The sequence below is a fragment of the Python bivittatus genome, unplaced genomic scaffold (assembly GCF_059951505.1).
Source record: "Python bivittatus isolate LINGU-HERP-01145 unplaced genomic scaffold, Pbiv_v1 ctg000980_np1212, whole genome shotgun sequence".
Lineage (NCBI taxonomy): Eukaryota > Metazoa > Chordata > Lepidosauria > Squamata > Pythonidae > Python > Python bivittatus.
In genome coordinates, this window is record NW_028277125.1 from 44,312,105 (window position 1) to 44,339,873 (window position 27,769).

Genomic DNA, 27,769 nt, shown 5'->3' on the forward strand with positions numbered 1-27,769 from the left:
AATGAACATAAGCACTACTTCTTGTATTATACTATCAGTAAATGTAACGTGGCTGTAGGATGCTGTAAGATCTCAAATTAAAGCTACTGCAAAGATTTACAGTCAAAACTGGGAGAAATGGTCAGCGCATAAATTTAATAAATAAATAATAAATAAAATAAAGCCTCTAACATCTAAGTATCTGCAGTCAGCATCAGGACCATATATTACGAACATGCTTCATGTATGTTTTGTCTAGACAGGAAGGTAAATATAAATCTGCACAATTCAATTATACACGTTCATCCTATACTGCACAAGTACATATACACCTTTTCTTTAAAAAAAAAAAAATACTTCCAGCATTTATCGTTGCTAAAATAGGCTTAGAAATTGGGAGATTTCTAATTAAATTAGGGAAGCCAGAAAACCTGCACAATAAGGCATAGGACACAGAACTTTTAACTTCTTTCCTTTTCTAAGTTTATAAAAATTTAAAAGAATGCAAAAGAACCTTAAAGAATTATGTTAATAAAGGAAAATAATTAAAAGCTTGCTCAGTTTTTTGATTTTATACAAGTTACAAATTCACTTTTTTTACTACTGCCTCATTTTGATTTGAATATTATTTGGGGGCATAGTACACATAGCCAAGCCTATTTATCCCTAAGATGGTAGAGACCCCCAGAGGCAATTAAAACCAACCATACTCTGTCCCCCACTAAAAACATATTAATTTCTGATACTTGTAATACTTCACAGAGATAAGTGTTCAAAAGAGTCCATGCATATTGTTTGGTAAAATTTACAAATAGCACTGAGATTATAATTCCAAATTTGGGGTTAAGGGCCAAGACTGAGAGAATGTAGCTTTCTAAAAACATTCTTCTTGTCCACAGAATTTAATTGATATAGATGAAACAAATCTGCATCCCGGGTAATCAGTGCCTTCACCTTCAAGTGAAGTGTTAATTGCCCTGGCAGACTATGTCTTCATCTTCTAGATGATTTGGACAGGGAAGAAAGCAAAGAAGCAGCACACCTTTTCACTTTAACTAATTAGCTAACTAATTGTAAATGCTTTTCTCTCCCAGATCATGCTTTAAATAGTATAGGCTTCCGGTCAGCAAACTGTTATATGCAATATGCAAAAGAACTCAGACCATGATCCCAGAAACAGATTTACCTAATTCCACAGGAATATTACATATACAAAATAAAGTTGAGCTCAATTTCTGTAACTTCTTGGCAATGATACTACACCAATTTGTCTTTCCTTTTTCCATACTTCCATAGCTAGTAATTTGTCATTTGGGACTGCCATGTATTTTAATTTTGCTGCCATTCTCATGGATAGAAAAGATAAGTATAAATTAAAAGCTGAAAATACAGGATGACTTTAGCAGGTACAAAGGAACCATGAAACGGTTCATTAATCCACTAAAGCTGCTCATGCACTAAAATATCTAGGGCTGCACTTCCTAGATAGGAGAATTTAACATAAAAAAAACTTTGGCCTGGACTGTACCACAGGATGCAAATAAAAAAATTCAAAACTATTGTATGACCCATCCTGCAGGCAAAATAAATAGACACCTGGGAAAAATTTCACATATTACAATCCCTACTGCCTTCTTGGCTATTTGCCCCATCCTCCCCAAAAGTATGGAATAAACTCTCTTCTCTTTCTGCCTATTCTCCAGAAAGAAATTGGAAAACAAGCAGAAATGAATTAATTTAATACAACCTTTGCTCTGAAAGCTGGTTGTAAACTGTATGATAACAAGGTAAATGGAACCTGTCACTTAAAACATTTTAAACTGAGGACCTCCTCTTACCTGGACTCCTGAAGGAGGGGGATATAGAAAGGAAAGGGTGATAATTCAATTGTCTCTAGCTGACAACTAGAAGAGAGGAAATAGGAGGTTTGGATGGAAGGATGTGTGAGAGTGAAGCTCAGAGTCTTTACTTAAATATATTTTCCAGCAGCCAGAATGCCTGGTTTAAATAACAGTAAGTTATTTACAATAAGTTATTCAGCAAAAGATGGCTAGCAATTTCAGCCAAAGAGCTAGAGCAGAATAGTAATCCAGAGTGGTTAAAATACTGGGAGCCAAAAGGCTAGGTCAGATGGGATAATAATCTCTGAAATAATTCTTAAGTAAATCTGATCTTAACAAATATCCTTCTGAATGTCTTTTGTAAGATTAGAAATACCTTTACCAGACAATTTGATACTTCTAAGAGTAAAAATCTATATCCAAGTCAAAACATTATTGTATCAGAAGCAAGCTTGTTATTTATTCCACATACAGAAATGCTAATTTTAGTTGACCTTTTAAACTGTGGAGTCCTTGGTGCTCTCTGAGCTTGGTTGTTTGCTTGCAGACATTTCATTACCTGACTAGGTAACATCATCAGTGTTAGTGAGTGTGGGGCTTTCTCCCTGTTTATATACAGCAGCTTGCCCTGCCAGTGTTGGTGGGAGGGTGGTTCTGAGTGTGGTGTTGAGTCTGTCCATGTCTTGTGAGATTACAGAGTTTTCATCATAACTTCTGATTGTCTACCGAAAAACAACCCACACTAACCAAGTGCTACATTACCAAAGTAACAACCCAACCTCCCACAAGGGGAACTGCGTAAGAATATTATTCAGACAACTACAAATGCACTGCAGCAACCCAGAACACCAGAAAAAGGAAACAGATCTTCTATACAACATCTTCCAACAAAATGGATACCCACGCACCTTTATCAAAAAGTGCCTGACCACTCAACCCACTACAGCACAACCAACACAAGGTATGAAAAGGATAACATATCAGACATAAAAATATATCAGAAACAACCAACAGACTATTACAACCACATAGCACCACCGTAGCACACAAACCAACTAAAGCCCTCCAAAACATCTTAAGTAAACCAACAGTAAACCAAAAGACCCAGTAGCCCAAGAAGGAAAAACAGGAGTCATCTACAACATACAGTGTAACGACTGTAAGAGCCATTATGTAGGACAGAGGGGCAGAAGACTAGCAGAGTACATCCATGAACACCAACCACAAACATCCATGAAAACGTCTTAATCTCTCAACACATGGACAGACTCAACCATAGTTTCAACTGGGAAACTGTCAGCATCCCAGACCAAGCTAAATCCAAAAATGCTAGGGAATTCCTGGAAGCTTGGCATTCAGACAAATCAGCCATCAATAGACACATAGAGATAAACCACATTTACACTCCATTCAAAAGAGACAATAAAAAAGCTAAGAATAAAACAAAAAGTCCAAAACACATCTTCCCCAGCAGCCTACCCCCAGATTAGCAGTGATTAACATCAGACAAACAATCAAGCAGAAAACAATACCCTAATCAAGGAATTACCAAGGAGAAAACCACACCCCCGCCAACACTGGCAGGGCAAGCTACTGTATATAAACGGAGCAAATCCCATACTCACTAGCATTGATGATGTTACCTAGTTGGTTAATGAAACATCTGCAAGCAAACAACCAAGCTCAGAGAGCGCCAAGGACTCCACAGTTCAACCCTGAGATACAAATATTCTCTTCTATTGACCTTTTAAAGTTGAACTCTTGTTTCTAAATGCTATACCATTAACTGAACCTATGAATACTTTCCCAACATTCCTCTTAAGTCATGTTACTAAAATAAACAGAAGAGTTCCAAATCAGGAAAAGATTTGATGGTGGCAGTAAGACCAAGATGGATTTAATATAACTCCCTGGAGGTACATATTTCCCATTACACCTTGAGAAATATCTGACCAGTTTCCAAAAAGCAGATCTGGAGCCTGATGCAAAATAATTCCTCTACTGGTATTTGCAAAACAGCATACTGGCCAGCCACACCCTCTAGATCTGATTGCATGTATCAGTCACAGCCCTCATTTCAAAGAGCAGCAATACAGATGTACATAGATCTATCTATGGTCAAGAATCCTAGCCAATTTAAGTTTCTGTCTCTTTAAATAGAAAAAAACCTGTCAAAGTATACCCCAGTCTCTAATTTACACTATGTAATTCTTCAAGCTGTTAAAAAAGCCCTTCCCTTTAGAGGATTTTCTCAGGAAATGGGAACTGGCCTCAGAAGATGTACATCCAACTATACTACCTTTGGTTGCAAACTGAAGAGATATAAACACCAGATCACCTGTGTAATTCTTCTGCCTAAATTGTTGCTTCATTTGGGTGAGTGATCTTGTCTTTAAGCTGCTCTATTGCCAACATTTTGTGATAGTGTATGCTACACAGCTTTCAGCTTCTACTAGTTTGAGAATCATTTGCAGTTGTGGCAGTTTGTCCACAAGGATAAGGGAACTTTATGTTCTATGTGATCATCTACTTTGTTCAGAGTCCGAACAACTTTAAAGTTATTTAGGGAATTTGTTATACACACACACACACACACACACACTCATGGGCTCTCAAAAACAATCCTGGGTGGGGAGAGGTAGTACAATTCAGATTTATTTCCTCCTTTTTCTTTTTCAAAGCTCTCTCTGATAAATACTTTAAGCAAAAAAAGGAAGGAAGGAAGGAAGGAAGGAAGGAAGGAAGGAAGGAAGGAAGGAAGGAAGGAAGGAAGGAAGGAAGGAAGGAAGGAAGGAAGGAAGGAAGGAAGGAAGGAAGGAAGGAAGGAAATCATCTTGGCATTGGCATATAAAAAAATGTTGGGTCCATTCTTTTCCACTTACTGGAACAAAATGTGAAAGTCATCATTTGGAGCACCTGAATATTATAGGTCGTTTAATTTTCCAAAATCTTGTCTCCAAACCTTTCTACTGTAGAGGGCATAAATAATGACCTTGAAGGACAGTGGAAAGATCAGTTACCAAGAGATTGGTCAGACAAGCATGGTTTAAGTCCATTCCAAAAACTAACTTGAGAAAATGTCTCAGGCCCCTCTTTAATTCACACAAAAATAAAGTGAGGAAGGGGGAAAGACATTACCACCTGCAAAATTCTGTAACTACAGCTGTTCTGATAATAGTTTTAGTCCTATATGACACTGGTTTCTTAGTCTGATCTACTCTATAGGGATGACAGCTACAGGCTTTATCTTGCTTCATGCCTCAACCAGATTTGGTCCTGCTTTTAAAATCTTAGCTAAGCATGTTAGCTCCTCCTTGACAAAACAGATGCAGAATGCCAGGGACAGGATGCACTATTTCAGCAAGTATAATATCTCAAATCTATTCATTACAAGTTAGTCATGGTGTTTTGGCTCAAAGAGAGGCAAAGTTTAAAAATTATATTTGGCATTCAGAAATCAGAAGATATGCCTATCACAGTGCATTTCTTTATTACCATGATTCAGAATTCTAAAAATGTTGGCTTTCCAGCAATAGTGTACTAATGCATAGTGGTTGATTGCTCCTGCTTGACGTTACATGCCAGCAGAAGCATCTAAATAAGCTCCAAAAACTCTTCAGTGGTATGCAGTATGACATGCAAACTAGGATCTCTGGGTTGATCCACTCCCAGTAAGACCGAATTGGAAGCCATAACTTCTTGGCTTTTAATTCCTGACTTATTAGGAAGAGAAAAGCCAGGGAACCAAGTTTACATATCATGATAAACAAATCATGAAAGGAGTTTTCAGTGGCTTGTTTAACTCTTCCTGCTGGCATGAGAAGCCAAACAGCTCGTTCACAGTAAGCCAGAAAACTTCAAAATTTGGCTTACCATTACATGCTGACACAGCCAATACGCAGAAGAGTCTCTTTTCAAATCTTCTAGAAGGCATCTTGCCAAATACACTGCATATAATATCTTGTAACAGAATTCTTCATTCTGAAGATTTTTCTCTATTTTTTGGTATAAAGAATTTTCACCTCTTCCTTTTATTGTCGTCATCTGCTGCTATGATACTATACATCCATCATCCTCTGGGTATCTCTTTTTCCTTCACTCATACACCATGTTTCTTTCAACCACTTACAAATGTGTTTTCTTTTCCATTTTCTCCCACTATACTTTCATTCTTATCTTGTACTTACCTCTTTGCCCATTTGCCCTTTTTACATTATAAAATCTTTCACTCGCTCTAATCTGCTATCAGACACTTCAAAATACACAAGGAGAGTTTAATGCTGAACATCTGAAAACAGCTAAAAAAGCTATAGTCTATACACCTGAATAACTGTATTAAGGAACACGAACAAAAAGTAAATGTTCCCTTCCTGCCATCAAAAACAAATTAACATGTGATTCAACAATTTGTGCTAGGATGATGATGATTTATTAGATTTGTTATAGCCACCCCACTCCTAAAGACTGACAAAACAGTAAGGTATAAAAGCTATAAATGTAATATTCATATAATAGCTAAGTATAATCTAGCATTTATGTCCTTAAATATATTTGCCTCATGTTGAAATGGAACAGATACAATTTAAAGCAATGTAATTAATCCACAGTATATCAAAACTCAGTGAATGTACCCATTCAATTTGTTATCTAAAATCTTGATACATAGATATTATTCTTATTTGAAGTTCTGTATTACAATCCCATGTAAATCTTGCTATAGGTCAGATAAACATTTTGGGAGGATAGACCAAACTTTGATGGAAAGCACAAAATTTGCATATGAAAAGTCCCACAATCAATCTGGCATCTCCAGTAAAAAAAAAAAAAAAAAAGTAGCAATGCTGGGTAAGACAGCTATCACAGTCAAAGCTCTGAAAACTGCACTAGTAGCCTTTCGAAGTTTAAGACTTTGTTCATAAGGGGCAAAACGCAATAGACCACCTTTTTGCTGTATCAGCCCACTTCAACAGCCTCCACTTTCTGCCCTCCCTGTTATCCCTACCCTCTGCTGTTTCTATTTAGCACAATACAACTATTGCAGCTTTTCTAGATGGTAACTTTCTCTTTCACTTTAGGCTTTATAAAGATTGGAGGAAGGATGGAATAAGCTAAGACAAAGAAATATGTCACTGTGGTCACTGAATCTGGCTGAGATGAATTTATCTATGAAAGCATTAAAGGACCTAATTTTTTTCAAATTGTTTAGCAATTAGTAGATGCCAAATATTTAAAATATGGAATAAGATTCATAGCCAAACATTGGACTGATTTAAAAATGCCTATCCAATTGTTAGTTTCTCAATCAATCCTTATTACGGAATATATATGCGTATATAACAATAAACACCAGCTAAGAAATCACATTTTTCAACAATCTGCAACTGACCTACTCAACATGGAATCTCAATAAAGATTATGAATATTTAACTATGGAACATACAGATTTTAAAATAAAATAAAAATGGAAAATATGTCATTATTTTGATAACTGTCTGATAAGTCTCTAAAAGACAGAATCAGTTCAATTTATTGACTTATCTGAATCCAGTTAATGATACTCTAATGCAAACCATGTTATCTATCATAAGCACACACTTTTTTGAAACTGATATTGAAAATGAGATTTCCAGGTCCATTTTGAATTATTTAAAATACTCAATTTTCTTAGCTTTCTTGATAAAGGGAACAGACATCAGTTGGCGCTTCCAAAAATCTATCATCTACATTAATTAGGAGCCCAGCTTTTGCCAAACAATTTGAACATCTTGGCCAAATTTACAGAAGCTCTCTAACTTCCTTTTGCATTCAGAGTGCTACAATAATAGCCACTTCTAGCCAAACAACCAATGTACAAATAGTTATTGGCAACACGATAAAGAAATGAAAATGGTTTAAATATACTAACATCCTAGTCTTGGGGCATCCAGTCAAGCTACGCAAAGAGGTGTTTTTGTCCCTTGCATACTCCCAAATGTGGAAGTAGGATCAGAAACTGGATCTGGAAAAAAGGGTAAACAGCATGTTAGTTAAATTCACAGATGGCACTACTTGGGTACTGCTGCAAACATTAGCAGGAACAAAAACACAAATGGATGTTGGAATACATGAAGGAAAATGCATATTCCACAAATGTGACAATGACATGCAATTAGAGTTCAGCAGACAGTGAAAATGCTCCCCCACCCTGCTCCGCCCCACCCTCCCAAAAAAATTACAGAAGGAGCTATGGGTGATAAGAAAATTGCAAGAGTTGAAATGTTACATTTCTGAGCCACAATAAAATTACTCTTGCCTCGCTACACTAAGTAAAATTAACCATGGACACTTTCCATTGAAATTTTCATTCACTCCTACACAGGAACCTTGTACTGTAGTTACATGTACTAATTAGAACCCTTAAAGAGGGAAAACTGCATTTCCTCTCACAAAGATGCAGTAAGCATGCTTAGGAAGCAAAAGGTGCACATTCATATTAAGTTATTTAGTTTTCTACCTAGAACTTCAGCTACATGGTAAAGACAACTTTTTCTAAGCTGATCTTTCTTTCATCAAGTATAAAAAATAACCTCAGGATTTACAAAAGAAAAACACATTTTAGTTTTTTTGGTCAGAATAAGCTATTGTTTTGATGGGAATATTTCACCAATAAATGTTTTCAAAAAAAGAGTGGAAGTTCAGTTGGCTTGCCAACAGAATCTGAATGAAAAATCATGAAAAATAGTCTAGCAATTCCTTTGCATGTTCTGGCAGAACACATCCCCTTGGCTACCTTGGTACAAATAGTACAATGCAATTATCTGGGTTTGAGTCAATGTCAGTGTTCTATATACTGTTGTGGTTAACACATATGGAGTACCTCATGACAAAAGACAATACAGCAACATAGCATAGGTGGTTTTATATATTTCTCTTCACAGGGTTTTCAGCAGACTATTAAAAAAAAACCTGGAGAAATAATGTGCAACAGATAGCAAGCTCCAACAACTGTACTCAATCTCAAAGATAAATGTTTCCTGATCAACAGACCAATTACCTCTGATAGGCTTGTTCTCTATCATTCTGTTCATGCATTTTTATCCAGAATCTGCTGAAAATTAATATTTTGCAATTTTGTCTGGGTCACCTTAACAGGCACTTAGATTGCCTGTACCATACACGGTCCTCCATCCCACAAATAACATTGTTATTCCTCACAATTCAGAAGGACTGGAATTCAGACCTTCAGCACTAAAATTTCATGTCTGTGTTTGAGGTTTTTCTGATTTAACTTAATGACCTGTAAGCATGTATGATCAATGCAGTAGTACATTTTTTTTTTCCTCAGAGAAAACTGGTAAGACCCATGTAAAGTAACAGTATACTGCAAAGTCAAATTTTAGTATATAAAGCCTGAGGTGTGACAATGTATTAATTACATACCATCAAGAAAGTACTGATTCATACTGACCACATAGATACAAATGCTGAAACTACTTGATATAGTATAGGCCAAATTCAAAGCTTAAAACATATTGTATAGTTGCATACCATGTGACAAAATATTTGTTTAAACAAACAAACATCTAATCATATAAAGGAGAAAAAAGAAAGGCAAAAGGCAATCTTGTTTATTTTTAGTAAAGGGATCCGTAAGACAGGATTTCTTTCATTAGCTATAGAAAATCCTGCACAACATTAAAATATTCAAGCAAGCTATTTATTCAGAACCATCTTAAATCTGAAGGTAACTTTATGAGATACTTTATTATGTTTAACAGAATGTGTATGTGTGACTTATAAAAGGCACATTTATGTACACACTACAGCTTTTCCCTTTGAAACACATGCAAGATGGAACCCAACCCTTTTTCCAATCACCATTTTTGTGTCTGCTAAAGAGAAAGACACTTTTAAATACATTGGTGCACTTCACATTTGATGAAATGGGAATATATTTTCACATATATGTTGTTTCCTTAGCTACAGTATATATGACCCTGAGTGCTTAAAACATACAACTGTGTATTTAATGAAATTTAAATGGTTTTAACATTTTTCACTGCTACAAAACCATGAATATACCTGCATATTTGGTGCAAAGGAACAAGGAAACTCTGCAAATAAGAGTTCATGAGAGTAACTGCTTCTGAAGATCAATTAAATAAGCATAATTGTTTTACATTTGAGAAAGAATGGGTTACCAGCCATCACATATATTTTAGATATTGAGGTCTTCGTTAATAAATATGCATCAACAGCAATACCAATTTCACTTTTTAGCTGTAAGCCATCGCTCTATTATTTAAAAAAATTCTCAAAGTAGCTTTTTAGTTAAGCCATTCACCTCTCAGTTACAGGACACATTTAGAGTTTTTGAAGTACACAGTCATACCTGGAATATCTATCTGGAGTATCTATCTCTCGGGATCTTAGAGCCACCATACAGTATTTACCTATAAATCTTTCTCTGTGACAAAGGCTTCTTATACTGTTTTTACTAAGAGATGTCTCCTATTAGTTAGAACAAGCTATAACAGAATTTTAAAAATTACAAAGTAGATCAGCACAACATAGCCTTCTCATAATCAAATCTTTAATACATTTCTACAATAACATTTATAAAATTGTTTACCAGACACAAAGGAGGGAATGAGCTTTCATTTTTGGATAGCTGAAACCATTTCTGCATAAATTACCATTTTTTCCTAATCTAATTATTTACCTAAGAACTAATATTTCATTCACTTCTGATGAATAATCATGAAGATACAACTTTAGGTAATTGTAATCATAAAAGACTCTTTCATCAAATATTTTTTATCAATGTATACAATCTTGAGGGAGATTAATGTAATCTGTACTCAAATTTCTGAGATTTTGGTGCACTGTTTCTATCATTTCATTTTTTATGACCTGCTACCTAAATTTTTATGAGGTCTGCTTCCTAAGCAATACACAACAAATTAACAACTTTGACATATTTTATGAACCTTCCTAGTTGTGCATTCAGTGACACAGTACTACCAGATACCAGGCAAAGGAACATAGGGCACTTAACATTAACCTTATTGTCACTCTTCCACCAGAGGCCTTTCCTGAACTTCATTTGTCCTGTATAACTGAATACTTTTCTCTGAAGACAGGTTTTGTTTCACCTATATTCTTTTCCAAATCAGATAGTGCCAGTTCTCTGAAATTCTGTTATATTACCTATAAATATGATAAAGTTGTACTTATAAACAAAAGACTAAAAATACAGTTACACATTCAACTATAATGTTTCCAAGATGTTATATTTTATTTATAATCTATATAACAAGGAGCATTATAACAAGTATGGGTTTTCATCTTGTGATTTTAAAAAGTTTGAAACTGAAACCTGTCAAGGTGTTCACATGTACATAAAAAAGGTATATACACTTAATATCAGGCCATTTTTTCTTCACCAGTCACAAAATGACTTTAGATGTTTGTATAGTAGAGCTACTAGGGAAAAAACATAGAGATGAACTCCAATATCTGCCTGTATGATATTCAGAAAAAAACTAAGTATTAAATGTAATGTGCTTTTACTAAAGATTCAGAAAGAGATGGCCATTACTGTAACTGCCAAAGCACTGAATGAAAATATTTTCTAAATTTCACTCTAGAAAGTTATCTCAAATAAACCCTAAAATTCTCCTGGTAGGATAGCAATACATAAGATAGCACACTGAATAACTTTAATGGGACTTTTTTTTTTCATGAAAATGTCAATGAAAGTTCATGAAAAAGTCTATGAAAATGTATGATACAAGGTATATTAATGGCATATTTTATCTGAAACTGAATTTAATTATTTCTTCAATTGCTATAAAATGATATCCATACCAACAAAAGCATATTTTAAAACTGAGTAATGAAATCTGAGTTACTCTATTAGTTTTTATTTTACCTAATAGTCATATGGTATGCAACATGCAGATCAAAAACAGATAGCATACAATCTTAGTACCTTCATACCAATTATAGCCCTTTTATTATATTAGAAAGGGATAGATATTTGATAACTTGTTTTTCAGTTTGCAAATTATCATTTCAATTTGTAGTCTTGACACCCAGGCAAATATTAAGTTAAGGAAGACATCATACTTATTTCTAGTTTCTGAACAGTAAAAAGCTCTTTTATTCCAAATGTATCTTGATAAAAAATAGAATAAATGCCATATTCCATTTCTAAGCAAGTAATATGCTTATCATATTTAAGAGCCATTTCTGTACCCCAAAGCATACAAATATTGTTTAAAATATGTAGTTATGCCTTTATATTGCTTCCCAAAACAGTTCTATTTCAAAATGTTTAAGAAACCAAAATTAGTGATCTTATTTCAATATGATTTTACATCACTCCAACTTAAACACTTCATCTTTCTTCTACTTCCCCTGTTTGTTACCTTAAAAAAGGCAGATGAATTATATCACTTGTACAATATTATTAATTTGTCTGGAACCTAGTCTCTGAAGTAACAAAAAGATTTCTTTTCCAGCCCTGCTGCCTAAGATCAACCCTGCAAACAAAAGAGATAACATGCCATACTTCATGGCCTTCCTTTCTCATAAATGAAAATGAAATTATACATACAATTGTTTCACTTCTATGGTTAAAGAAGGATCAGAAAACATCTTAATATATCCTGGTAATCTTATGAGAGCTGATACATGATGTAAACACCACCTCATAAAATGGATCAATGTGAAGTTCAAACTATTAGGTACAATACTATCAAGATAAAATATCACTAACATAATTATACTTTGGACCTTCTAAAATGTTTTTGTACTTTACCTCCAAAAATAATCTGGATGACTAGGTGATTAACCTTCACAGTTTAGTCATTTCCTTCATATCTTTTGTTTACACAAGAGGGGGAAAGTACACCCAAATAGAAACTGGGGCTGCAAAGGAGGGCAAGAGGAAAAGGAGTGAAGCATTTAGCATAGATAGTATCCTTATTTTTTCTGCCCAGAGCACATTTGGCTGCTAATATAAAAAATAATCTCCAAGTCAAGTTCAGCTCCAGGAGACTTCATGGATATGTCCATGTAATCTTCTTGACTGCGATACGGAAGCTGCCAATGCCTTCTTCTGGGATGCTGTTTTGACTTCCAGGTTTAGCCTACAGCCCTGGAAATCCCTGGTGGTCACCGAAGTATTAACTAGGTCCAGCCCCGTTTAGCTTCTGAGCCTAAACAAGGTCAGCTAGGTGTTGCCATCTGCTCAGATTTTGGCTGCTAAAGCTTCCCAAACTGCTTTATAGCTCTCCTTCCTTTGAGCCTACAAACAGCTTTACTGGTTCTGCTTGAATAAAAGACCATCATCAATATTTCCTGAAAATCAGTTTCAGTTCCAAGCTGAAATTTGAAAAGCCTTCTAAAACTGAAAGTACAATTCAAGCAAAGAAACCTCTCCAACTATTTGCACTACTGATGTGCTGGATTACAAAACAAGGGCAATAGTGGCTGAAGATAAGAGCTATATTCAGTACATCTGGAGAACACCACAATGAGGAGGGTTACTTGAAGAATTTGCAATGGTCACAAAAATATATTAAATCAGAAAATACATGCATGTTAAATCCAATAATATAGGAAGCACCAAAATGATCCAACTCCTAGTAAGATCCTAGTAACCAGAGACTAATCCAAATAAACTCTAGGCACAATGTTTTCCTCCTTAAAAGAAACATGTGGAATACATTAAATTCTGCAATTTTTCAAAATAAGAGGAGGAGGAGGAGGAGGAAGAGAAAGAAGCAGCAGCAGTAGCAAAATGAAGATATATTTTTTAAAAAGTTACCTCTAAACTACTTTCATGACATAACTAATCACCTTACTCAGATATTCTTACAGTTGATATAGTCATATATTCTCAGAAACCTTGGACTATTTTTGGTACAATTAACCAAAATAGTTTACTGAGCAATATACTAGTGAAACAAAAAGCAATTATTCCATATTTTGAATTCAAATAATCAAGATTTTGTAAAGAAAGTATAGTGCATTGTTAGGAATAAATAATGACCAAGAATAAATAAGAACATCACAACTGAATCATACTGATTAACTAAAGATCATGATTATTAAACTGAGTTCTGCTTATACTAAAACTTGGGGGTTAAGATAAAATAGCAGTCAATATTTTTAAGATTACAGTAAATATATTCCAGCATGTTTCCTTTGCTATTTAAGAAATAGGATCTTAGATTCTACTATTCCTGAACATTAACCAATATATTCTGTGCTTGGCAATAATGCCTCTGAAAACAGTGAGTGTACTTCCAAATAAGCATGCAAAAGATTATATTGTAAACTTAGAACTCTGAAGTAAAGTACTGGGTTAGTAACAGTATTGTCTTAGCCTGAAGAAAAACATATTACTCTTCAAGTAAATCAAAAGAATACATACAAGATTTTAAAATGTTTAGGATATAATCCTGTTCTAATTTACCTGGGAATAAGACTCACTGAACTCAGCCTGGCTTAGTGCTGAACAGACTTGTACAGGACTGCAGACATTGTTAATTACTGAAAGGAGCCTATATTGTTGATACATCTTGAAAATCAACCAGATAGAAAACCCTTGCTTCCTAAATTAGTGCATCCTTCACCTTCATCTTTGTTTTATCTCTAGCAGCTAATTATTATTGCAATAACAGCTATCTTCTCAGAAAAAAACACAACAGAAATCTATTATCAACTTTCAAAGCATTTGGAGATCAGTATTTCATTAAACGTAGCAAGATGACTTAAGCTACAGGATCTATTTTTGACCAAAATCTAACTTAGGTATCCAAAAGATGAGTTAAGCACCATAATCTTTCGACCCTACCACGACCTCAAAGTAAGTTAGCACTAGTGGCTAAACTAGTGCTAAGAAAATTGCTACTCTTTAGTCATGGACATAATTCGGCTGTCAAAAGGGAAAGCCAGGAGTAAAAGCGATGAGGAAAAAAGGGTGTCGATGGCGATCCGCTCGTTAAAATCTGGGGATAGGAGAGGGGCGTGGTCACCCGGAACGATTCGACTCCACGATCATCCCATCAAGGGCAACTTTCCCCAACTCGCTCAGTCTCTCATCGCGGGTGTGCATCGCGTGGCGAGGGCTAATCTAAACACTTCCTTCCTTCACCCGTTCCGGCGGATACAGACCGGCCTACCCCCTTCCCCCAAACAAAGGGCCCTCTTCCTCTCCCCCAAGGGGGCGGGAGGCCAGGCCGGAGTGGGCGGGGCGGAGCCTAGGCCGCGGTTGCTCCGTGAGGCGCAAATGGGGGAGGGGTGAAGAGCGCGCGAGAAGCGGCGGATCCGCGCGGGCGGGAGCGTGCACGGCTAGCCGGCGAGCGAGTGAGCAGGTGGGAGTGAGTGGGGGGAGGGGTGCGGCGCGCTGTCCCCTCGCTGCGTGGGGAGGGAAAGGGGGGTCAAGCAGTGGTCAGCTTCCCCTTCGCCCAGAAGCTCTCCTCGCCTCCCCCCTCGGTCCCTCACCCACACAGCGCAGCAGCCGGTGTCGCCACGAGTCGAGCTGGTGGCGGAAGCCGCGCCTCTCGATGGAGCACTCCTGCCGCCCGCACGGACTCGCCATCTTCTGGGGGAGGGGCCCCAAGTCACCGCCGGCACGCCTGCCATCTGCGTCACGCGCCCGTCACCGCGCACAAGCCACGCGGGGGCGGGGCGCACCGCTGGCGGCTACCGCCCGAACCAAAGTGGGCAGGCGTTGGTTGCATGGCACTCATCGCTGGAAGAGGGATGAAAGGCTCCGCGGTTGGCAGGTGCGGAGTCTCGCACCCCGACTCCCGCGCTTGGGAGGCGCGTTGAGCTCGGCCGGCGATGCGTCGCGGCCCGGCCCGGCCCGGCCCGGCCGCTAGCAGCGCAGCTTAAACTAGAAGCGAAACTGCGATAAATGAATCTCAAATCTACACGAATCGGCCTTTCTAAGGGGTGGCCCCAACTAGCCTGGAGACCATTTGATGTGGGAGTCCTTCCAAGTAAACAAAGATAAAATTATACCGTAAGGGAAAAGAATTAAATTTGACACGAAGATAAGAGGCATTCTTTTTCAACCTTTTAAATAACAATAATAATAATGTTTTTAATAGAATATCATACATAAAAAAAAAATAAAACCGCACACAGTCATCTTTAGGTCTCGTTGATACAATTTCATGAGGCTCTGCAACATTGTCTTTCACATTTTCACATTCTTTCCCACAAGAATGTTGAAAATACAAAGTATTAATTTTAAGAATGTATATACAGTATGCCCTGAATGACTTCCTGAACTTGGATGTTCTATATTTAAACCTGATAACATTATGGAGGATGTTTCATCAGAAATACTAGTTTAAAGAAATCACATTTTGATTATTCCAGCTCAACTCTCAAATAGTTGTACAGTACCCCAAAATCTGTTGTTACCCTATCCAGAATAGTGAGATACTGTATTCTAGTTCACTGCCCTATTACATGGCATTTTGAATGAGAAATCATTGGAAATGTAAATTGTCTCCATTTATACACTCAAAAACTGGCCTAAGAAAAAAAATGGCCACACATAACATCTGCCATAAGGCAAGTAAGGCAGCAACTCCATTCCAACTCAAAGCAATTTTTTCTGCTGCATCTTTCTCCCATAAAATGTGTATCTGTCTCAGATACTAAAAGATAACTCATTCAAAATAGTATGTAGGTTTACAGCTATCAAGAAACTCCCTGGATTCACTGATAAAAGAAAATTGAACCACCAACTATATTATATTATAACAACATTGCCATGAAAGTACTAGAAATACTGAAATCTTTCTGCTTTTGTAAAAAAAGATGATGATGTACCTTTATTGTAGGTTACAGTATGCAAGGGTTTATTTGCTTTTTCACTGTCCAAGAACTATAATCCTTCACAAATGTTGTCTTCAGTTCATTTCTTAGAATTTATTTTCTCAGATAATCTGAACTCCTCTGATAAATGGAACATCTATAGACTGCTGACTTTGCCATGGCCAAAGACAACCACTGCATTATTTCACCCAGTCATCATACGAAGGAACAAACTGTGATGAGTAATATCTTCTGCCATATACTGTACTTTCAGCACAACTAGTACCTTTTACTGTTTTGTCTCCTAACAACAATCCTCACGTTTGGCACAGTATCATGAGAAGGGCCAGTCTCATCTGTCAATACATAATTCTGAAACAATGTAGAGTGATGCAGCAATTTCTGCATAAGCTTCTTGAAGGATATATTATACATAACCAACCATAAGCTACCAAATTATTTTGTCACTAGGTAAGATGAATTATTATTTCAGTTATTGCACAGCAGACGGGACGTAGCTCAAGGGTAGCATAAACGTTGCATTCAGAAGGTCCTAGGCAAAAAGAGTTTCAAAAGCAGAGGTCAAGAGAGCTTTGTTGCAGGAATCTTTAAAAAGACATACATTTCTCAGTTTAATCCAAACATTCTTTCTTCAACCAGCCAATAGCTACAATATTTTGCTGATATGGACATGGTGAATTATAATCCAAGAGGGAAACTTTTTTCAATTATATATTCAGTTTGAAGCTGCCAGAATGAAAATTATAATTGTATTCAGCATTGTAAGTTGTCCTGTCATTCTTTTTCATACTATTGCATGTTAAATTAATTAGGCTACAGTCCTAGAATATATACTATGGACACAGAAAGAAATTAGGATATGATTTGAATTTTGAGGAAAGAAGAGGATTTTGAATGAAGATTCAAGATAAAAGAAAGTTCATGCTTTTTTAAAGAAGAAATGTATAAACCAGTTATTAGTGGATACTTATACTTGGAGAAAGAGCTTGTTTTGTTAGATTCAGTGTGTTAAAAGACATGGGAGAAAACTAACAATAAGCAGCAATGAATTTGAGAACAATAGAAAAGATGAATATTGTTAAATTTGTAGATTTTATTCTGATGCATTATTCTAATGAAACTAATTCTGAACCTTAGTATAAATCTTCCTTTCAGTTTCTAAACATAGAGGCACTAAGATATGAAAGTCGCTACAAAAAGATGTGTGTTGGGAGAGTGAAATGAGGCAAAAAAGAGTTAGGGGGAGGCTAAGCATTTTTCTATACTATGCAAGATGGCTCTGACCTTAATTGGGCAACTGTGATTTTAATTTTGTTTTATTAAATCTTAACTGACCAACCAAAAACCTCAGATAGATGGCAATCCCTAGTATAACCAAGGCAGCCATTAGTCACTGGATTGTCTGATGCCAAATTACTAGAAAAGACACTTTCCCCATGGTTCAGTCAAATTAGGGCAGCCATGTGTGTGGGAAGACTGCCTCAGATTTGGAATTAATGTCATGCTAAAGTTGTCTTATCAGGTTTTCATATGCAAAAGTTTTAGAATATAGAGCAGATTGTTCTTATCAGGTTCATACTTCAGTTTTATGTAAAAATGAAGTCTCAACAGGAAAACATACTGTTTAGAGAGAAAGCGAGCAGACTTTGCACTTGTAGATATATTTTATACTTTACAAGAACCTTGATTCCACCTACTGGAATAGGGAAGCGAGATATAGATTAAGAATTCAGGAACCAAGTACCCTAAACACATGCTGAGCTTAAAAATATATTTTCTAAATCAGAAACAAGTCACCTCACTATTCTTTTGCAGCTATAATTCTTATTGTTAGCCAGCTGAGAAACAGCAACCTGTCTATTTATTGTAAATTGTCCAGAAATCTATTTTCATTTATTCTCTTTTGAGGACCAAAATAAAGGTGGATATAAGGTGATATAGGAACAAAAGACCAAATATTCTCCTATGATTAAGAGACTGGAGAGAGAATACAATCACCTCTCTCTGAGGATATAAAATTAGGTATATAGATCTGTGTTTTTCTGGAAATTTCCCATATCTCATATATTTTATGGGATCTGGGAATCCGGGAGCTACTCTTTACAAAAATTTGTATAACTCTAAAGTTTGCATGTTCCCAAAAGGTCCTTAAATTGTACATGCATACACACGCACGCACGCAGGCACACACACAGTACATGCATACCCATCATACTGTTCCCTTGTAGAATAAATATGATATATAAATATTATAAAAAAATAAAATAAAAAAATAAGCAACTTCATGCAAAGTGCAGAAAAAAAGAAATAAGCAAATTACATTGGAGGCAGGAGATAAAAGAAAAAGAAATATAACTAAATCTAGTTTACACCAATACCATTTGCTGTACCTCTCCATACCTTTCTGTCCTTATCAGGTGGGAAGCTGTAGAGAGTAAAGAAGATTATCTTGACAGAAATATGTAGGAACTGTTACATAGGCAAAAGGAGCTGAAGCATTCTTTAAGTCCAGAGTGAGATACTATACCATTCAGAAGTGGCTCAGGCAGATACCTCCCTAGTACACTGAACTATAAGAAGGTGGCAGAGGTATAGCACAATCAGACTGCAAGATTTTGTTATAGTCAATCTCAGTAAAAGTAGTTTTAGCCTTCGTGTGGAGTTGATTTTCTGGTCTAGTCTACCTTATAAGGCTGGCATCAATCTTGCGAGCATGATTGTGCTGTCCAATCAGCATGTTTCATTTTGCTTATGTTTTTAATTATTTTAATTATTAATTATATTTTGTAAGCCACCCAGAGTCCACTGGAGTGTGTGGCTTTATTAAATCTAATAAATAATAATTCAAATACTCCAACTTGCAATATAGATAAGATTGCTGCATCATCAATAAATAAAAGAACTGAAACAATGCTCATCAGTGAGGATGAATCTTGGGTTTTGTCAAAATACTATTCTAAGCTGACCTCCAGGGAAGAAATGGCTGAAGACCACTCTGCTAAAAGCAGAGCTGACGAGTAGACTGGCTCTTTGCAATTCCTCTCTGGACAAGGAGAGGACTTGACATTGCCTACAAGTGCTCCATATGGTTGCTCCTTGCAAGAAGACCACAAGACAGCAGTCTCTGGCGGGTTTAGAGCTCTGGGAGATGAGGGAATAACCATCTTGCTGAAACTGTGGTCAGCACCTTCAAAAAGGACACTGGGTTTGCATACTTCCTTTTCTAATCACTTTTGGATATTGCTTGTTAACTGCTTTTCAGCTATTAGGAACTTTTGGATTGATAAGTTTTACAGGACTGAGTGAGTTTCCTTCAAACCTTAGAAGTTTTAAATACAAGTTTAAGGACTTAAAAAAATATTTTAGAATAAACAGCAAAAGGGGGATTAGAACTTTAATTATGGAAAGTTACAAACAGATTAAGGGTCCAGATGGATTTGAAATAAGATTTTGGAATTAATTGTAAAAATCCTTCCCGGGGGAAAAAATTATTTAATTCCCTTTAAAAAGAACATGATAGGATGAGACTTTGAAGGTTGGACACTAGAGGGAACCAGAAGGAACTAAAGATTACAATTAAAGGAGTAAAACACTTAAATTTGACTTATGAATACAGAATGAAGCAAAATATTTTAACATTGGACATATTGAAGGATATTTTTGAACAACAGACTCAGAAGTTAATTTTAAGAGTGTCTGCCTCTATAGATAGACTGTGTTTCAAAGATGTTATAAAAGAGGAACATGTTTTACCTAGCAAGATTGAGACTGATCTGAAAGTAGATTTAAAAATGACAGGCTACAAGAATGATATGAAACAAGATGCTACACTGGACATACAAAAGAAACTGGTTGATGCCTTAATAATTAAAAGGGATATACAAATAACAAACCAAGAGAATGACCTGGATAATTTTCCTATATTGGATTTACAAAAGAGGCTTGTTAAAGTTTTGAATAATTTTGTGAGAAGAGACAAAGAAAAATGAAATTAAATCAAGTTCTATGACATTATTTGAAGGGACTAAAGATCAAGATTGTTCAAAGTAAAAAGAAGAAATATAAAGTTGGTTTATTTGATCGAGGTTAAAATAGAGGTTAAAATTTGTAAATCTTTGGTAACCCTCAATGGACTTTTGCTAATCAGGACTGAACAACAAGGATTTCTTGTAAGGATTTGTTTATAGATGGGATATGGGATTCTCTCTGAATGTTAGGAAAAAATTCCTAACACTAGGAGCTGTCCTATAGTGAAACCAATTACCTCAAGGGTAGTGGGCTCCTATTCACTGGATATGAATCTAGTAGAGGCTAGATTGCCATCTGTTGGAGACCCTTTAATTTAGATTCTTGCACTGAATGGATGGTTGCACTTAATGGACTAAACAGACCCCTCCAATTCTGTGATGAATGCAATGTACAAATAAAAATATTGCACAAGTGTAACTGATACAGTTCCTTATAAGCATCCAAATGTTATCCTGTGATTGGAACAGCCTCTGCATTGCCTCTTAGTGAGATATGGGGCTAATTAGACTATAACAACAAATCTAACACTTAGTTCCTAATTTCTAATTCTTAGAATTGCAATTTTTAACAACTTTAGTTCCTGATATTGATTTTCTTTTAAAAAGAATGGGTAAACTGCAAACACATCCTCGCTGTTGTGCCTACCTCAGAAACTCCAAGACTGCATTGTCAGAATTCTGCAGATAATTGCTGAGTATCAGTGCCATGTCTTTATTGCTTAAAAAAGGTTCAAAACAGGTACAATAAGACTGATAAATGTTGAATTGAAAGTTTATTACAGTCAAAGGCCACAAGAACAAATATAATAACAAAACAGCATACATTTTGACATTTCATGGGAAACAAATCATTTCGAAAATAGTTTCTTCCTATGTCTAATCACAGCAACCCAAAATTTGGCGACTGGCATAGTCACATTGGGCCCAGAGTCAGTTAAGAGAAAATTTGCATATACAGTACATGGTTTAAATGGCCTGGTTGAAAAACTCCATAAAGGGGAAATAAAGATTTATCTTAGATCAATATACAATCCACAAACCAAAAGTATGTGCTCCACCAACTTTACTTCTGATTTATTACAATGGCAGAGTCTTTGTACAGAGGTATGCCCTGGAATCTTCTTAACAGGACCTATGATGGAAAAGTGTTTAATTGTGCCTTTGCAAAAGCCATCTGATAAGTACTTTGACTTTGTTTAGTTATATATGAGGCCATAAGCCAATTATTTTGATAATAGGTGCCTAAATGAACTGGAGAACAGGGTGAATTGGCTTTACTAATCAGGTCCTGCAAATTTACATCCCAGAGTCTTTGCCTAATTAACAAAAAAGCTGAAGCCTGCCCCATTAAAAATAGGTGATCTGGAGAGAGGCCAATTTGAATAATTTTCTGAGATGTAATTTTGAACCAAGAACTATCAAATGAGTCATAAACAAGGTAAGAAAGTAGTCCTGAAGTAGAATAGAACACATACATTTTGAACCAGAGTTTAGTTGCACTTAACCATGCCCTGGTTTCCAGTGGGCCTTGCCCTGTCTCTAAAAGGACTATGGCATTTGATACACAGCTGGTAGTGTTAAGAGGGGTCTCAAAAAGTGAGCCTGAAAATAACAGAGCCCTTGAGATATTATATTGCTATAATAAGATCCTGAGAAACTTCTGTTACATTTAGCCCCCAAATTTTAAAATTCTGGGCTAAAAATTCTATCCTCTCACATCACCATTTCACTCTCCATCCCTTGCAGTCCTCACAACCTTAAAGAGAGATAAGTGCAGCCCCCACCCTCAAAGGTTACCTGTCTTTGACCTGAAACACACAGAAGGCACTGGAGAATGTGACAGGATTACTGGCTTTGAGCATGTCTGGTCCAAAGTTTCATCTGAGCAGACAATGATGCTGTCTATTAATTTCACTGACCTCTCCGTAAACAAAGACCTGCTTTCTCAATTGTTCTTTGATTCATCAGTAATGTCAGTCTGTTTATTTCACAATAACCACCACCTCCAGAAAAGATTCTGAGCAGCTAACTCCAAAAATAAAATTAAAAAACAGAAACAATATCCGAGAATAGCAAAGTAAAAGTATAAACAACATTATCTGTGATGGCCATTCATAATCGACCAGGCTCAAGACACATTGGAACAATACTGATTTTAATTGTTTTCTACAACTAAATAATATTGCATGAATCTCCAGGGAATGGTGTTTCAGAGTAATGGCTACCCCAGAGAAGCAGGGTATATATACCATGAATCTTGTAAGCAGAGGGGAACCTCAGGAAACTTCTAGATGTCTTGTTCAGATGTACATACTCAATTCTGGCAATGTTTGCCTGATATATTCTGGTGCTATGCTGTTCAGGAGTTTAAAGGTAATGACCAACACTTGGGTTCCAAATTATATGTCCATCTTACATAGATTGTTTTGATGATATCCCTAGAAATGTATTAAGGCTCAAATCATATATTAATCAATGGTTATCAATTTTGAGCAATAATAAAATGATAAAGTTATATAATTTTTGTAAAGTATTTGACCAGCTTAGCATCCACTTTATAATTATCCAATATAATCTTCCTAGCCCTGGGAACAATGTCTCCTTTCAAAAATGCATTTATGTATTAAATTTGTATGCCGCCACAATCATGAGACTCTTGGTGGCTCACAAGATGAAGAAATACAATAAAATAAAGCAACTTAGAAATAAGGCAAATAAAACCTCCAACAGGAAGTCATTCCAGAGGGCTAGCCCATCACCAAAAAATAGTGTTTCTAGGGTATGCCCCCCATGATCTCCTAAAATTGGGGAACAACAGCTGCTTATTACAGCAGAATTGAAGTGGTCAGGCCAACTCTAATGGGGAGAGGTAGTCCTGCAGGTAACCAGGTGCTAAGCCATAAAGGGCTTTAAACTTTATAGTTTAAGACCAGCTTTTTAAATTGCACTCAGGAGCTAACAGGTAGCCAATGCAGGGCTACAGAACAGGTAAAATATGTGCCCAACAATCCATACCCATGAGTACCTTGGGCCACTGCCTTCTGTACCAACTGAAGCTTCCTGGTAGTCTTTAAAGGCAGCGTCATGCAGAGTGTGTTGCAGTAATCTAACTGGTTAGTGATAAGGGCATGAATTACTATAGTCAGATCCTCTTGTCCCAAGTAAGGCCACAACTGGCACACCAGTCTAAGCTAGAAAAAGGGTCCCTGGCCACAGCCTCTACCTGCTGATCCAACAGGAGCCACAAATCCAGGAGGACCCCCAAGTTGCAGGCTTGCTTCCTTAGGGGTAGCACAACCACATCCAGAGACAAAATGGGGTATAGAGGACCCCCAATGTATAAACAGTAGCTCTGTCTTGCTAGGGTTAGGGTATCAAAGGCCACTGAAATTCCAAAGGACCAGGATAGGTGCCCTACCCCTGTTTGGATCCAACATAGGTTATCAACCAGAATGACCAATGACATCTCTTATCCCAGGTCCAAGCCTGAATCTTGACTGATATGGGTCCAGACAATCTGCTTCATCTAGCGTGCTCTGTAATTGGTCCTGCACCATTATCTGGATAAACTTCACCACAAAGGGAAGGTTGGAGACTGGGCAGTAGTTATCTAAAACCTCTTGATCCAGAGAAGGTCTGTTAAGGAGGGGGTGAACCAATGACTCCTTAAGGGCTGACAGCATCAATTTCTCTTGCTGAGAAGTGTTTACAATCCCCTGGATTTGGGAACTACCTCCCCCACCTCTGGCTGCCCAAAGAAGTCAGGAAGGGCAAGGATCCTTGAAGAAAGCCAAATAACCTAGCAAGACAATGCCCCAGCCACCACTTGAGACCCTGCCCAAGTAGAGTCCACACTGGAGTGAATTTGGGAAACTTTGCCAGCAAAGTGTTAAGCAAACTGGGTTATAGTGACTACATGGGAGATCAATGGGGGGGCCCTTACCCAAAAGGGAGTTGACCATCTGGAAAAAAGCCACTAGATAACAACAAGCTGATGCAATGCAAGAAGAAATAACTACATTTCACCTCTCTTATTGCCATGGAGTAGGCCTGAACTTGAGCATGTATCCATGCTCAGTCAAATTCAGTCTTTGCTGTCCTCAGTTTTTGCTTCTAATGTTGTGTCTCCTAGAGATCCTCAGAGAAGCAAGGAGTCAACTGGGATTGACCAATAGAGAGAGGTTGCTTGGAAGTGACTTTGTCAATGGTCCTCAGCCAACTCTCCGACAAGATTGTCAGGGAGATCTTCAAGTGCCTGCCAAAAACCAGATAGATCCATAAGGTCTCTGGGGTGGACCATCCAAATGAGTCCAACCCTATGGAGGAAACAAGTGGCAATCAATCACATCTGGACTGGAAAGTGATCTGTCTATGGCAAAGTGCAAATGACAATACTCACCACTGTGGAGTCCTTGGGGTTCTCTGAGTTTGGTTGTTTTCTTGCAAATGTTTCATTACCCAGCTAGGTAACACCTTCTGTTCTGAAGATGTTACCTAGCTGGGTAACGAAACGTTTTCAAGAAAACAACCAAGCTCAGAGAACCCCAAGGACTCCACAGTTTGACCCTGAGCTACATACATTCTATTAATACTCACCATATCCAGATCACATAGCAATTGCTTGGAGGCAAAAACCAGGTCTAATATGTGACCATCTACATGAGTCGAAACCAAGGTAATCTGGGACAAGCCTATGGTTGTCATGGAGGCCATGATCTTTTCAGCCCTACTAGACCCAGCCCATCTACCTGGAGATTGAAGTTCCCCAGTACCAACATAAGGGGAGGGAGGCTCTCTATCACCAAGTTGGCAACCTGGCCCAGAAGCTCAGAGAGGTATCCTAAAGGGCAGCAGGGTGGCTGGTGCACCAGAGATCCCTCATTTGTCCCTATGGCCTATTTGAACACAAAGATACTCACACCCAGCCACCTCTGGAACAGTGATTCTGGCCACAGGTAAGATGTCTCAATATATCAATGCTACTGCACCTCCCTCAGCCTGGCACTGAGGTTGGTGCAAGACCTGAAACCTAGCAGGAGTGATTTCCAAGAGGACCACATCACCACCCTTCCTCAGCCAGGTCTCAGTAATACATGCCAGGTCTGCCCATTCATCCACCACCAAGTTGCAGATAGATGTGGTCTTATTACAGACAGACTTGGAGTTAACCAGCACCAGCTTGAGGCCAGGTACCCCAAGAGAACATTCATGTGTCTCCAGTATGTCCACTAACTTGGCATACACTTTTTGGAATGTCTATAGAAGCCTTCTCTATCCATGTGGTTAGTTGTGTCTATACTTACAAAGATCAGAATAGTGCAAACAATTGTATTTCCTATGACACTCTATGGAAGTGAAAGTGAAGAAGCAAGATGGAAACAATATTGATGCTTTGAATTTTGGTGTTGGAGAAGACTCCTAAGAATACTATGGACAGCCAAGAAACAAATGGATCATTGAATAAATCAATGAGGTACAATCACCATGCTCAAATTATCCTACTTCAGACATATCATGCGAAGACCTACCTCTCTAGAGAAAAGTTGTAATGCTGGGAAATGTGGAAGGAAAGAGAAGCAGATGACCAGCAGCAAAGTGGATGGACTCAATTACAGGGGCAATGGGTGCACCATTGGAAGACCTGAAGGACCAGGCTAGGGCCAGATTGTCATGGAGAAAATCTATCTGTGTGGTTGCTAAGAGTCGACACTGACTTGATGGCACATAATCAATAACCAATCAATAGAAACATACATGTTAATGAAATTCAGTATTTTTATCCATTATTTTAATTGCTGGCTTTTCAAAATGGGAAAGGTTTTGTTGAGTGATAAGAGAATAGTTAGAGGTGACATATATCAGTAGTGCCAATAAAAGCAAGCATCAATCAAGATGGTATGATGAAGTAACATACTGTTTGATTTAACATACAGTATGTTTTTGTTACTCAAGAATGACCTCAATGCGTTGTCAGAAAATGTTGTCTATTTAGCGTATAGAGCCAAGTACATTAAAATGACATCTGGAAACAAGTAATGCAAACAAGTTGTAAGGTTCTGTCATAGTTTTGTTTGATATATAGATTAAAATGTAATTGTTAAAAGTGGTATATTTATTTCTTGCTTCATCTTAGCTTCAGTAAAATCACTAGTTTCAGTCAGGGGTATTACACAAATTCATTTATCATTGGGCAGGGAACATGGTACTGCAATATTTGAGAACTTTGTCTGAAAGCACTGAGTTCTGAACAGAGCTCTGACAGGTGCATAATCCATATGAAGTACAAAGACCATGAAAAACTGAAGTATTATCTTCAGAAATACAGCAGAAAATCTGTATGTTTGCTTTCATTTGATGTATGCCTCCTTTAATTTTCTGTTTGGTATTCATTATGAATTTCATTGAAGTAGCAAGAAACAGCTGTAATGAAAGAGAAATTCTCACAAAATATGGGCTGCTGAATAATAGACAAATGAATTCCCAGTTTCTTTTTTGTAGCTGAATTAGCAATCAAATCACATCATTCCTATGAGCACCAAATCTAAGAACAAGTTATATTGAAAAACATCAATATTGTTCTAGCTTTAATTGGAAGTACAGCACAGAGACACAGCACTTGAAATTATGTTGATTTGAGGCAAGATGATCTTGCAGAGGACTTTGTAAAATACAACATTGTAGCATTATAGAAAATAGCACAGAATTATGAGGTTGGCACCTGCCAAACCCAATCATTGCTGACAACCAATTTTCTAGGTTCTTCATTTCTGTAGTTCTTATCACTGTCTCTTGCTCCTCCACTCAACCTTCCTCACTGTCCCACATGGATGGAGCAAAGAAGACAACTAGCAGTTTTCCCACCAAGACAGCAGGCAGAGGTGGAGCCCACAGGTATGCTCAAGCAATCTCTAAATCAAATACAAGTAATGTCAATAACTAAGAATGTGAACTTGTTTTCTAAGATAAATTTCAGTCCACACTTGTCTTTCCATGTAAATAGTCTAACATTTATTTTTAATGACAAGCTGGCTTTTACCTTATCCTCCTCTGATCTGAAGTTCTCAGATCAGCTAA

At 37.1% G+C, this 27,769-nt stretch overlaps 1 protein-coding gene across 2 annotated transcripts in view; it reads right to left on the minus strand.

Annotated features, from left to right (window-relative positions):
* Positions 1-15,424, minus strand: part of LCOR (ligand dependent nuclear receptor corepressor) — a 92,554-nt gene extending 77,130 nt beyond the window's left edge. For both annotated transcript variants that reach the window (XM_088132193.1, XM_088132194.1), the window contains exon 1: positions 15,318-15,424. In XM_088132193.1, coding sequence (XP_087988319.1) covers positions 15,318-15,414 — 97 coding nt within the window. In that variant the 5' untranslated portion in view covers positions 15,415-15,424. The remainder of the gene's footprint in view (positions 1-15,317) is intronic.
* Between the last annotated feature and the right edge of the window lie 12,345 nt (positions 15,425-27,769).